General features: G+C 40.0%; 1 protein-coding gene and 1 long non-coding RNA gene across 55 annotated transcripts in view; one reads left to right on the top strand and one right to left on the bottom strand.

The window, feature by feature from the left end:
• The window catches only part of abcc3 (ATP-binding cassette, sub-family C (CFTR/MRP), member 3), a 65,693-nt gene extending 52,323 nt beyond the window's left edge, over positions 1 to 13,370 (top strand). For 3 of the 5 annotated variants that reach the window (XM_052478128.1, XM_052478131.1, XM_052478132.1), the window contains 9 exons: positions 103 to 416; positions 2,448 to 2,647; positions 4,117 to 4,243; positions 4,520 to 4,621; positions 5,221 to 5,367; positions 11,828 to 11,986; positions 12,063 to 12,229; positions 12,486 to 12,680; positions 12,844 to 13,370. In XM_052478128.1, the coding sequence (XP_052334088.1) occupies positions 103 to 416; positions 2,448 to 2,647; positions 4,117 to 4,243; positions 4,520 to 4,621; positions 5,221 to 5,367; positions 11,828 to 11,986; positions 12,063 to 12,229; positions 12,486 to 12,680; positions 12,844 to 12,955 (1,523 nt within the window). In that variant the 3' untranslated portion in view covers positions 12,956 to 13,370. Of the gene's footprint in view, positions 1 to 102; positions 417 to 2,447; positions 2,648 to 4,116; positions 4,244 to 4,519; positions 4,622 to 5,220; positions 5,368 to 11,827; positions 11,987 to 12,062; positions 12,230 to 12,485; positions 12,681 to 12,843 lie in introns of those variants that run through there. The other 2 variants (XM_052478129.1, XM_052478130.1) reach the window with 2 other exon arrangements.
• On the bottom strand, positions 7,223 to 11,019 carry LOC127911438 (uncharacterized). 50 transcript variants are annotated; one of them, XR_008078524.1, is made up of 13 exons: positions 10,595 to 10,900; positions 10,315 to 10,524; positions 10,175 to 10,244; positions 9,545 to 9,684; positions 9,265 to 9,474; positions 8,775 to 8,914; positions 8,495 to 8,564; positions 8,285 to 8,424; positions 8,075 to 8,214; positions 7,865 to 7,934; positions 7,514 to 7,584; positions 7,373 to 7,443; positions 7,223 to 7,302 (listed from the first exon to the last, which is right to left on the bottom strand). It is a non-coding gene; the product is annotated as an uncharacterized LOC127911438 (long non-coding RNA). The 50 variants fall into 50 exon arrangements; XR_008078509.1 differs by lacking the exons at positions 7,373 to 7,443; positions 7,514 to 7,584; positions 10,175 to 10,244 and adding an exon at positions 10,105 to 10,174 and having other exon boundaries at positions 7,229 to 7,372; positions 7,655 to 7,934; positions 9,545 to 9,614; positions 10,245 to 10,524; XR_008078544.1 differs by lacking the exons at positions 7,373 to 7,443; positions 7,514 to 7,584 and having other exon boundaries at positions 7,229 to 7,372; positions 7,655 to 7,934; positions 8,285 to 8,354; ... (2 more) ...; positions 9,405 to 9,614; positions 10,105 to 10,244.
• Positions 13,371 to 13,665: the final 295 nt, after the last annotated feature.

Genomic DNA, 13,665 nt, shown 5'->3' with positions numbered 1-13,665 from the left:
GTCATTACTTTGTACTGCCAAAGGCTTCTATACCAGTGGGAGGGAGAGAGATCCAATTAACAGTATTGTGGTTGTCACCTGTGCCCCTCCCCCCTCTCCCAGGTGTGCTGTTGCTGGCCAACTGTCTGCTGTCCAAGGCCTACAGCATGCTGCGGGCAGCTGAACTCATGCACCTCCACATGCTCCAGAGGTTGCTGAGGGCACCCCAGGGCTTCTTCGAGAGCACCCCCACAGGGCGCGTACTCAACCGCTTCAGCAAAGACATGGACATTATAGACTCGCACATCCCAGACAATATTGATATATGGATGCGCACTTTCTGGTACACGGTGAATGTGCTGATCGTATGCTCTGCCCTCACCCCTCTGTTCCTACTAGTCGTAGTGCCGTTAATGGTGTTCTATTGGTGGGTCCAGGTAAATAGGAAACAACTCATTAATAACTCTAATACAGCGTGTGTGTGTGTGTGTGTGTGTGTGTGTGTGTGTGTGTGTGTGTGTGTGGGCTGGTAGATTGCTGCTGTTGTGTGTACAGTTTGCTGTGGTAGATGTGACCATCATTCTCGTTGTCTTAGTGTTGCAGTGGGGTTTGCTTGGTGGGAAGACACAGTAGCAGACTAGCGAGTGGAGGTTTAGTGTGTAGCCTAAGGCTCCAGTCTCTAGTTGTTTGGTTTGTGTGGAACGGCTGTTCTTCTAGATCACACCACCCCAAGGTATATGGATGTGGAACCTCAGCATATGGCATTATGACCAAGATTATTGATATTCCATTGACTTGGCTTCACTATGATAATTCGATGCACTGAATTTTGAATTGGACTGGGGGTAGATGGTGAGCAGCCGTTCGGTATCTGTATTGAATACTGGTGTGTGTGTGGGGGGGTAGGCATTATCGTGTCATCGTGGTTACTGAATGTTAATTCCGAAGTTTATAATTCATCCTAATCAGTTAAACTTCAAATCATCCAACATCCATTTAGCATCCATTTGTTGTGAATAACTGTTTGGCTATCTACTACTAACGCACTAAGACGATTAGTTCTTTTTTTTTTATTGCGTCTGGAGATTTGACCCACAAAATGACGACACTTGATAGGAGCCACAAGGCTTCTTCAAATTGCTGGTCACTGATAGAATGTGTTGAGCATCAATTGATCTGATTTTCATCCGTTTGAAATGTCCACGCACCTGCAGCACACTGATTTCATTTCAAGAAATCGACAAGCAATCACCTCCTTTCTACCTTCCAATCATTCTGATTGAGAAGGTCTAAAGCGAGTACGTGATCCCGAGCGAAAAATAGTTTAGTTTGTAGTATCTGCATTTGGATGTTTCGCTGAGGGCCATTGGGGCTTGTGCTTTCCAGAAGTTTGCAGAAGTTGGAAAACTGATATATATCTGGAGCCCGACCGATATATAATTCAACCAATATTATCGGCCGATATTGGCCTTTTACCACTATATCGTTATCAGATGATAATTCAACCGTTAACCGATATTCAGTAAAAAGGATTTTAAAATCTCATGCTTTTCTGAACAAATGCGGCCATTCTCAGAACGAGGCGACATATTTGTGTACATTCTTGTCACGATGTATGAAATCAACATTTGAAGCGTAGTTATTGGACAATTGCACTTTTGAATGGCAATTTATGCAAATTCAATGAGTAAGACATATCGGTATGTTTTGTCCCCTAATAAATCAGAATCTGACCCCCCAAAAAAACATTGATCGGGCTGGGCTCTATATAGTGAATGTAAGCAGGGTTCTGTGTGTTCACATGTGCCTCTGGGAGATGCCTGCTAACTGGAGCTGCAGCGCTGTTAACTGGGTCGCCATGATCTAACATCTGCATATACTCCTTCTCCTTTTTGATTTATCTGCATTGTCTTTTATTTACCTTCTCCGTGTGTCTCTCAATCATTGAAAAAAGGGCTATTTCTTACTCACTGGGACTTTTAATTATTCTATATGTATGAATTTGACCTTTAATAATGTGTTAGTGTTTAAAAGCCAACCCGTACACTGCAATATTATGATGGCATTTAAGCACTAATGGACATTGAAGTGTTGATTTGATCAAAGTGTAATCAAATGTGTTTAGTACTGGATGATTTATACATTGATTTGATAATCAAATTAAATATACCTTATTTCGTAGACTGGGCTGGGTGGAAAGAGTATCCGCAGAGTTCAAGAACTGGCATTATCATAATTAATGTAAACGCTAGCTAAATATGACTATAAATATATATATCACTATGAAATGAATCTATTACTCTATTAGTCTGTCAAAGGAACTCTGCAGATGTTTTGTGAACCCTGACCTTACTACATATAGTGTGTTACTGCAGTGTGCTCTTCCTAGTTGCTTACTGTCACAGCTTGTATCCCCGTGTTCAGTTACTATATAATGTGTTGTTCGTCTCTCTTCCCCACGGTTGTAGAGATTTTACGTGGCCACATCTCGGCAGTTAAAGCGCCTGGAGTCGGTCAGCAGGTCTCCTATATACTCCCATTTCTCTGAGACCGTCACTGGCTCTAGTGTAATCAGAGCCTACTGCAGACACGATGCCTTTGTACTAATGAGTGACATGAAGGTGGATGAGAACCAGAAGAGTTACTACCCTGGTATAGTGTCCAACAGGTAGGTGGTGTCTATATCTTACTGTACATTCACTATGGACTCTGGAGGACAGTGCCTGTGTTCCAATTGTCTTTGGGGCGGCAGGTTGCCTTGCCTTAAGAGTGTTGGGTCAGTAACCGAAAGGGCACTGGTTTGAATCCCCGAGCTGACTAGGTGGAAAATATGTTGATGTGCCCTTGAGCAAGGGACTTAACCCTAATTGCTCGGATAAGCGCGTCTGCTAAATGGCTCCAATGTAAAATTCTTAATTTGCTCCCTTTTTTGGCTACTGCTCTGAAGGGTCTTGGTAATAATCCCAAGTGGGCTAGGATTCTCTCTTCAAAATGACGGTACAGTATTTGACTGTCCATTGCATTTTGAGAATTGGAACATAATCACTGACTGGTGCTCATGTTGAAAGTATGCTCAACAGGCACACGTTCCAACGCAAAGTACATAAAACATGAGTGTCCCGCATTTACAATAAGTGCTCCTAATACTGTATCTAATCAATGTATTTGCATGGTAATATATATTGAACAAAAATATGAGCGCAACAGTTTCAACAATTTTACTGAGTTACAGTTCATAGAAGGAAATCAGTCAATTGGAATAAATTCATTAGGCCCTAATCTATGGAATTCACATGACTGGGTAGGGGTGCAGCAATGGGTGGGCCTGGGAGTGCATAGGCCCACCCACTGGGGAGCCAGGCCCAGCCAATCAGAATGAGTTTTTCTCCACTAAAGGGCTTTATTACAGACCAAAATATGTTTTAGTTTCATCAGCTGTCCAAGTGGCTGGTCTCGGACGATCCCGCAGGTGAAGAAGCCGGATGTGGAGGTCCTGGGCTGGTGTGGTTACACATGGTCTGTGGTTGTGAGGCTGGTTGGACATGTACTGCCAAATACTCAAAAGACATTGGAGGCGGCTTATAGTAGAGACATGAACATTCAATTATCTGGAAACAGCTTTGTTGGACATTCCTGCACTCAGCATGCCAATTGCACGCATGTGTGGTGTTTTGTGACAAAACTGCACATTTTAGTGGCTTTTTATTGTCCCAAGCACAAGGTACACCTGGCAAAGGAGAAATGCTAACAGGGATGTAAACAATTTGAGAGAGACGATTTTTTTGCATATGGAAAATTCTATTTAATTTCAGCTCATAAATATTGGACCAACACTTTACATTAGTGGAGGCTGCTGAGTGGAGGACGGCTCACAATAATATCTGGAACGGAACGAATGGATTGGCACCAATCACATGGAAACCATGTTTGATGTATTTGATACCATTCCACTGATTCCTCTCCAGCCATTACCATGAGCTCGTCCTCCCCAATTAAGGTTCCACCAACCTCCTGAGCTTTACATGTTGCGTTTCATTTTTTTTTCTTCTGTATATTTACATAGGCAGGTTCAGTGTAACTACTGTGTAGAAAAACACTGTGGGTCAGCGCTGCTCTAACTGTGTTGTGTGTGTGTAGGTGGTTAGGGGTGCGTATAGAGTTCATTGGGAACTGCATCGTACTGTTTTCTGCTCTGTTTGCTGTGATCGGGAAAGACAAGCTCAACCCTGGACTGGTGGGACTCTCTGTGTCCTACGCTCTACTGGTACAGTACAACATATCTACTGTCCGTTTAACTGTCTGCTGCAAATGGTGCCCATTGCTTGCCACTGTGATTCTGTAGTGCTCGTGTTAAGGACGTCACACTGCTTGCTTGGCTACTACCGTTTCTTCCTTATTGAGCTCATACCGAGGCTCGAACCCACCGAAAGCTAGTTATTCAGCAACGCAAGTGGGGACACTTCAGACTGATGGCTTAATGGCGTGTGTGTGTCCCCCCCCCATAAGCATCTCTCATGCTACTGTGTTTTCCTTGTAACAGGTGACCATGTCACTGAACTGGATGGTGAGGATGACGTCAGATCTGGAGAGCAACATCGTAGCTGTGGAGAGAGTGAAGGAGTACTCTGAGACCAAGACTGAGGTACAAAAAAAATACATCCACACGGTGCTTACTAGAATGGTACATTACATATGGAAATAAACCAGGTCTAATCGCTCATAAAGTACAAGGCAAAGCGACAGTGGAAATGTTGTGGCCTGCTGTCTGTTATTTACTGACCATCTTGTTGTCTCTCATAAATTGGCACTTGAAGTGTGTTTTATATGCTCTTAATAGAGAAACATTGTTCATGCTGTTTTCCAGGAAAATAATCCATAAAAAAAAAATCTGGAATTTACACATTCCTTTGACTGTTTGGCTGCCAAATCAAACTCACAATCACAACCATAAAAGACTAAAAGTAACTACATCTTGGATATTATGTGCCGTATAAGGCCTACCTTTGATGTTGGGCGGCTGGGCACTAGTATACTGTACATTTCAGACCACTTTGTTTATTACACCCAACAAATATGCCACCCTCTTTACTGATCATGTGATTGAGTTTATAGTCTTACACTGTGCTACAGTAGGTGCATGTGTGTTTGTTTGTGGCTGTCCTTCCTCAACCTCTGCAGATGTGGACAGAATTTCAAGTGTGCATCATGCTTATTGTTGTGTATAATTGTGTATGTTGCTAGGCCCCATGGGAGGTGGAGGACAAGAAGCCTTCGCCTGATTGGCCGTCCCAGGGGAACGTAGAGTTCAGTGACTACAGTGTGAGGTACAGAGAGGGACTGGAGCTGGTCCTTAAGAACCTCACCCTCAGTGTCAAAGGAGGAGAGAAGGTGAGCACAACAGACATACAGGCCTTGATTCTGTAGACTGATGAGGGAAAACAAGCACATTAAACATGACATACAGCACCAGTCAAAAGTTTGGACACACCTCCTTGTTCAAGGGTTTTTCTTTATTTTTACTATTTTCTACATTGTAGAATAATAGTGAAGACATCAAACCTATGAAATAACACACATGGGATCATTTAGTAACCAAAAACGTGTTAAACAAATCCAAATATTTTTTTTATTTGAGATTCGTGCCCCCTAGTGCCTTGATGTCAGCTTTGCACACTCTTGGCATTCTCTCAACCAGCTTCATGAGGAATGCTTTTCCAATAGTCTTGAAGGAGAGCCCACATATGCTGAGCACTTGTTGGCTGTTTTTCCTTCACTCTGCGGTCCAACTCATCCCAAACCATCTCAATTGGGTTGAGGTCGGGTTATTGTGGAGGCCAGGTTATCTGATGCAGCACTCCATCACTCTCCTCCTTGGTAAAATAGCCCTTTCACACTTTGGAGGTGTGTTGAAAAATTAAAGATAGTGGGACTAAGCACAAACCAGATGGGATGGCGTATCGCTGCAGAATGTTGTGATAGCCATGCTGGTTAAGTGTGCCTTGAATTGTAAATAAATCACTGACCGTGTCACCAAAGCACACCCACACTATCAAAGCACACTCACACCTACATGCTTCACGGTCGGAACCACTCATGCGGATATCATCCATTCACCTACTCTGTGTCTCACAAAGACATAGCAGTTGAAACAACTAAAAATCTCAAATTTGGACTCGTCATACCAAAGGACAGATATCCACTGGTCTAATGTCCATTGCTCGTGTTTCTTGGCCTAAGTCTCTTCTTCTAATGGGTGTCCTGTAGTAGTGGTTTCTTTGCAGAAATTTGACCATGAAGGGCCTGATTCATGCAGTCTTCTCTGAACAATTGATGTTGAGATGTGTCTTACGTGTTACTTGAACTCTGAAGCACTTTTTTGGGCTGCAATTTCTGAGGCTGGTAACTCTAACGAACTTACCCTCTGCAGCAGAGGTAACTCTGGGTCTTCCTTTCCTGTGACGGTCCTCCTGAGAGCCAGTTTCATCATAGTACTTTATGGTTTTTGCGAATGCACTTTCAAAAGCTCTTGAAATTTTCCAGAATGACCGACCGTCATGTCTTAAAGTATTGATGGACTGTCAGTTCTATTTGCTTATTTGAGCTGGTCTTGCCATAATATAGACTTGGTCTTTTACCAAATAGGGCTTCCTTCTCTATATCACCCCTACCTTGTCACAACACAACTGATTGGCTCAAACGCATTAAGGAGGACAGAAATTCCACAAATTGACTTTTAACAAGGCAAACCTGTTAATTGTAATGCATTCCAGGTAAGCTGGTTGAGAGAATGCCAAGAGTGTGCAAAGCTGTCAAAGGCAAAGGGTGGTTACTTTTGAAGAATCTCAAATGTAAAATATATTCTGATTTGTTTAACACTTTATTTTGGTTACTACATGATTCCATATTTACAATGTAGAAAATAGTAAAGAAAAGTCCTGGAATGAGTAGGTGTGTCTAAATGCTTGACTGGTACAGCAGATACTGCAATAAGGCTTTCATTTCAGTCACAAATGAACAGAGAAACTTGACACCATGTAAACACCTGGCAGATGTTCATTTTGGGGTGAAAAACATTGCTTCATATGCCAATCAGAACAAGTTAAATGCTTGTTTAACACACTATTTTATAGAATGTACCTCCATGAAAACGCTGTACTCCTGCCATCACATTTCATACACAGATAAAGTTCTGTTTATCAGAGCTGGCACTGATGTGTGTGTCGAGCATGCAGATATCCAGAAAAGTATGGAACCTTTATTTATCTGGAAGAAGTATTTGAATTGAGACTGGTGAACTACGATGAACAACACTGAGTATGGAACCTTTATTTATCTGGAAGAAGTATTTGAATTGAGACTGGTGAACTACGATAAACAACACTGAGTATGGAACCTTTATTTATCTGGAAGAAGTATTTGAATTGAGACTGGTGAACTACGATAAACAACACTTGAGTATGGAACCTTTATTTATCTGGAAGAAGTATTTGAATTGAGACTGGTGAACTACGATGAACAACACTGAGTATGGAACCTTTATTTATCTGGAAGAAGTATTTGAATTGAGACTGGTGAACTACGATAAACAACACTTGAGTATGGAACCTTTATTTATCTGGAAGAAGTATTTGAATTGAGACTGGTGAACTACGATGAACAACACTGAGTATGGAACCTTTATTTATCTGGAAGAAGTATTTGAATTGAGACTGGTGAACTACGATGAACAACACTGAGTATGGAACCTTTATTTATCTGGAAGAAGTATTTGAATTGAGACTAGTGAACTACGATGAACAACACTGAGTATGGAACCTTTATTTATCTGGAAGAAGTATTTGAATTGAGACTGGTGAACTACGATGAACAACACTGAGTATGGAACCTTTATTTATCTGGAAGAAGTATTTGAATTGAGACTAGTGAACTACGATGAACAACACTGAGTATGGAACCTTTATTTATCTGGAAGAAGTATTTGAATTGAGACTGGTGAACTACGATGAACAACACTGAGTATGGAACCTTTATTTATCTGGAAGAAGTATTTGAATTGAGACTGGTGAACTACGATGAACAACACTGAGTATGGAACCTTTATTTATCTGGAAGAAGTATTTGAATTGAGACTAGTGAACTACGATGAACAACACTGAGTATGGAACCTTTATTTATCTGGAAGAAGTATTTGAATTGAGACTAGTGAACTACGATGAACAACACTGAGTATGGAACCTTTATTTATCTGGAAGAAGTATTTGAATTGAGACTGGTGAACTACGATGAACAACACTGAGTATGGAACCTTTATTTATCTGGAAGAAGTATTTGAATTGAGACTAGTGAACTACGATGAACAACACTGAGTATGGAACCTTTATTTATCTGGAAGAAGTATTTGAATTGAGACTGGTGAACTACGATGAACAACACTGAGTATGGAACCTTTATTTATCTGGAAGAAGTATTTGAATTGAGACTGGTGAACTACGATGAACAACACTGAGTATGGAACCTTTATTTATCTGGAAGAAGTATTTGAATTGAGACTAGTGAACTACGATGAACAACACTGAGTATGGAACCTTTATTTATCTGGAAGAAGTATTTGAATTGAGACTAGTGAACTACGATAAACAACACTGAGTATGGAACCTTTATTTATCTGGAAGAAGTATTTGAATTGAGACTGGTGAACTACGATGAACAACACTGAGTATGGAACCTTTATTTATCTGGAAGAAGTATTTGAATTGAGACTAGTGAACTACGATAAACAACACTGAGTATGGAACCTTTATTTATCTGGAAGAAGTATTTGAATTGAGACTGGTGAACTACGATGAACAACACTGAGTATGGAACCTTTATTTATCTGGAAGAAGTATTTGAATTGAGACTAGTGAACTACGATGAACAACACTGAGTATGGAACCTTTATTTATCTGGAAGAAGTATTTGAATTGAGACTGGTGAACTACGATGAACAACACTGAGTATGGAACCTTTATTTATCTGGAAGAAGTATTTGAATTGAGACTGGTGAACTACGATGAACAACACTGAGTATGGAACCTTTATTTATCTGGAAGAAGTATTTGAATTGAGACTGGTGAACTACGATGAACAACACTGAGTATGGAACCTTTATTTATCTGGAAGAAGTATTTGAATTGAGACTAGTGAACTACGATAAACAACACTGAGTATGGAACCTTTATTTATCTGGAAGAAGTATTTGAATTGAGACTGGTGAACTACGATGAACAACACTGAGTATGGAACCTTTATTTATCTGGAAGAAGTATTTGAATTGAGACTAGTGAACTACGATGAACAACACTGAGTATGGAACCTTTATTTATCTGGAAGAAGTATTTGAATTGAGACTGGTGAACTACGATGAACAACACTGAGTATGGAACCTTTATTTATCTGGAAGAAGTATTTGAATTGAGACTAGTGAACTACGATGAACAACACTGAGTATGGAACCTTTATTTATCTGGAAGAAGTATTTGAATTGAGACTGGTGAACTACGATGAACAACACTGAGTATGGAACCTTTATTTATCTGGAAGAAGTATTTGAATTGAGACTAGTGAACTACGATGAACAACACTGAGTATGGAACCTTTATTTATCTGGAAGAAGTATTTGAATTGAGACTGGTGAACTACGATGAACAACACTGAGTATGGAACCTTTATTTATCTGGAAGAAGTATTTGAATTGAGACTGGTGAACTACGATGAACAACACTGAGTATGGAACCTTTATTTATCTGGAAGAAGTATTTGAATTGAGACTGGTGAACTACGATGAACAACACTGAGTATGGAACCTTTATTTATCTGGAAGAAGTATTTGAATTGAGACTGGTGAACTACGATGAACAACACTGAGTATGGAACCTTTATTTATCTGGAAGAAGTATTTGAATTGAGACTGGTGAACTACGATGAACAACACTGAGTATGGAACCTTTATTTATCTGGAAGAAGTATTTGAATTGAGACTGGTGAACTACGATGAACAACACTGAGTATGGAACCTTTATTTATCTGGAAGAAGTATTTGAATTGAGACTGGTGAACTACGATGAACAACACTGAGTATGGAACCTTTATTTATCTGGAAGAAGTATTTGAATTGAGACTGGTGAACTACGATAAACAACACTGAGTATGGAACCTTTATTTATCTGGAAGAAGTATTTGAATTGAGACTAGTGAACTACGATAAACAACACTGAGTATGGAACCTTTATTTATCTGGAAGAAGTATTTGAATTGAGACTGGTGAACTACGATGAACAACACTGAGTATGGAACCTTTATTTATCTGGAAGAAGTATTTGAATTGAGACTGGTGAACTACGATAAACAACACTGAGTATGGAACCTTTATTTATCTGGAAGAAGTATTTGAATTGAGACTGGTGAACTACGATAAACAACACTGAGTATGGAACCTTTATTTATCTGGAAGAAGTATTTGAATTGAGACTAGTGAACTACGATAAACAACACTGAGTATGGAACCTTTATTTATCTGGAAGAAGTATTTGAATTGAGACTGGTGAACTACGATAAACAACACTGAGTATGGAACCTTTATTTATCTGGAAGAAGTATTTGAATTGAGACTGGTGAACTACGATGAACAACACTGAGTATGGAACCTTTATTTATCTGGAAGAAGTATTTGAATTGAGACTGGTGAACTACGATAAACAACACTGAGTATGGAACCTTTATTTATCTGGAAGAAGTATTTGAATTGAGACTAGTGAACTACGATAAACAACACTGAGTATGGAACCTTTATTTATCTGGAAGAAGTATTTGAATTGAGACTGGTGAACTACGATGAACAACACTGAGTATGGAACCTTTATTTATCTGGAAGAAGTATTTGAATTGAGACTGGTGAACTACGATGAACAACACTGAGTATGGGAGCATCTCCAGCGTACACTTTTTGTTGCAGGGTTTCATTCAAATCAAATGCATTTATACAGCCCTTTTTACATCAGCAGATGTCACACAGGAAATGTTCAAGTTGTATTGTCACATGTACAGTGAGTGGCTTAACTTGTTAGCTCTACCCAACATTGAAGTAATACATATCAAAATAGTGTAAAAATATATATTTTTTACAAAATACATATAATAAAGAAAACGCTAGAAAAAGAGAGGAGGCTATATACATGTAGGCAGGGATTAGGAGAAAGTGACTGGTATCAGGATAAATAATAGTAAACAATATGGCTGCAGCATAAGTGGTGGGTGGGTGAGTATGTGTGCAAGAGTGACAGTGTAGATATGATAGACGGATATACTGCACAAAATAGCTGTGCAGCGACGCTCCCCGTCCAACCTGACAGAGCTTGAGAGGATCTGCAGAGAAGAACTGGAGAAACTCTCCAAATACAGGTGTGCCAAGCTTGTAGCGTCATACCCAAGACTCCAGGCTGTAATCGCTGCCAAAGTGCTCAACAAAATACTGAATATAGGGTCTGAATACTTATATAAATGTCATGTTTCCGTTTTTTTGTGTAGATTGATGAGGGGGGAAAAACAATTTAATCAATTTTAGAATAAGGCTGTAACGTAACAAAATGTGGGAAAAGTAAAGAGGTCTGAATCCTTTCTGAATGCACTGTATAAATGTAAATGGGAGTAATAGTGACCAGTAGCAGGATAAATAGATACTGATGGGAAAAAGATGGACAGCAGCGTAGTGGTAGTAATATATCTCATCAATAATCATTATAGCAGCGTAGGTGTGAGGGGGGGCAGTAGTTATTAGCCATTTAACAGTTGCCTTGTGTATCCCTTACAGATAGGTATCGTGGGTCGTACTGGGGCTGGTAAGTCCTCTATGACACTGTGCCTGTTTCGGCTTCTGGAGTCGGCAGGGGGAGAGATCACCATCGACGGGGTCAAGATATCAGAGATAGGACTGCATGACCTGAGATCTAAACTCACCATTATACCACAGGTAAACACACACACCCACACACCCTACACCGTCCTCACCTCCACCTCCACCTTCACTACCCTCTCTCCCTCCCCAGGAGCCAGTGCTGTTCTCTGGCAGTCTGAGGATGAACCTGGACCCCTTTGAGAGGTACAGTGACGTTGAGGTATGGAAAGCTCTGGAACTGTCCCACCTCAACAAGTTTGTCAGCAACCAGCCGGCTAAACTGGAGCTAGAGTGTTCAGAGGGAGGAGAGAACCTCAGGTAACCTAATCCTAACCACTCAACAACTGCATGCTTTGATACCCATTTGCATTCACACATGTTTGCACCTGTACAAGGCTTTTTACCTGTATATTCAGGTGGGAATTAAACACTGAAAACATGTGGAATACAAACATGTCTTTATTAGGATTTTCTCTTAAGAACGTATTCCTTCTCTGAATATTTCTTTTAGCTTTTTATATCTTTCATGATTTACTCTTCTGAAAAAGAATAATGCCTTTGTGTGTGTGTTCAGTGTGGGCCAGAGGCAGCTGGTATGTTTAGCCAGGGCTCTTCTGAGGAAGACGAGGATTCTGATTCTGGATGAAGCTACAGCTGCCATCGACCTAGAGACCGACGATCTCATCCAGTCAACCATCAGGACACAGTTTGAGGACTGCACCGTCTTCACCATCGCTCACAGACTCAACACCATCATGGACTATACTAGGTACAATACATAACACATGCACACACGCATAAACCGACAGACAGACATAGAAATACATATTTTGATCTAAGATGCCATGTTATTGTGTTGTTTGGTCTTATTCTCTCCAGAAACCTAATAAAGTTATGAGACATTCTACTAACCCCTCTTCACCTCTTTGCAGAGTGCTGGTCTTGGACAAGGGACAGATTGCTGAATTTGACACTCCTACAAACCTCTTATTCCAGAGAGGAATCTTCTATGGTATGGCTAAAGATGCAGGACTGGCACAATAGCACTGCCTCTCCTCTACACACACACAGTCCTGTACCTAGATAAAACCTACAGTGCCTTGTGTCAGATCACAGAGCGCCAGTGAATGTATCCTTTTATACTCTGTAGTCTGCTGCAAAACCAGGATAAAAACGTTTTTTTTTTTTTAAATGTTACTTTTTCTAAAAAAGAAAAGACAGAAAAACTGTGTCACTGTAATTTCCACAAGTGAGTTTCAGGATGAATCCAGCTATTTTTGTACTGTATCATTTTTATTATTTAAGCTATACTTTTTATTATTACGAGTTGTCTGATTGGGAAGTTTGCTCTGTTCAATGTGTGATTCCTTTGTGAACCAAATCTGTAAAAACTTGAATTCTGTACTACCAAAATATGAGATATGGTAATGCCTTTATTAAAAAAAAAGTAAGACATTAAGCCTGCCTTCTAGATGTTTTTGTGAAGCATTTTATTTTTATATACATTCATGATCATAGTACATGTTAACTACTCTGGTATAGCCTACACTACAACCGCAACATAGTTAACAATGTAGGAGGTAAACAATATTAAGTATGTAGAACATTTAGCTGAATGATAGGAATTAACAGGATTTATGGTGTGGATTAAGGTTAGATAAATATGGCCTGTCAACACAACAGAGCATACATACATAGAACGTATGGCCTAGATCTATTCAACTATATTCTTACGTGGGCCAGAGATGATTATT

Source organism: Oncorhynchus keta, chromosome 24 (assembly GCF_023373465.1).
Source record: "Oncorhynchus keta strain PuntledgeMale-10-30-2019 chromosome 24, Oket_V2, whole genome shotgun sequence".
Classification (NCBI taxonomy): domain Eukaryota; kingdom Metazoa; phylum Chordata; class Actinopteri; order Salmoniformes; family Salmonidae; genus Oncorhynchus; species Oncorhynchus keta.
This window is presented reverse-complemented; position numbering and strand designations above follow the sequence as displayed.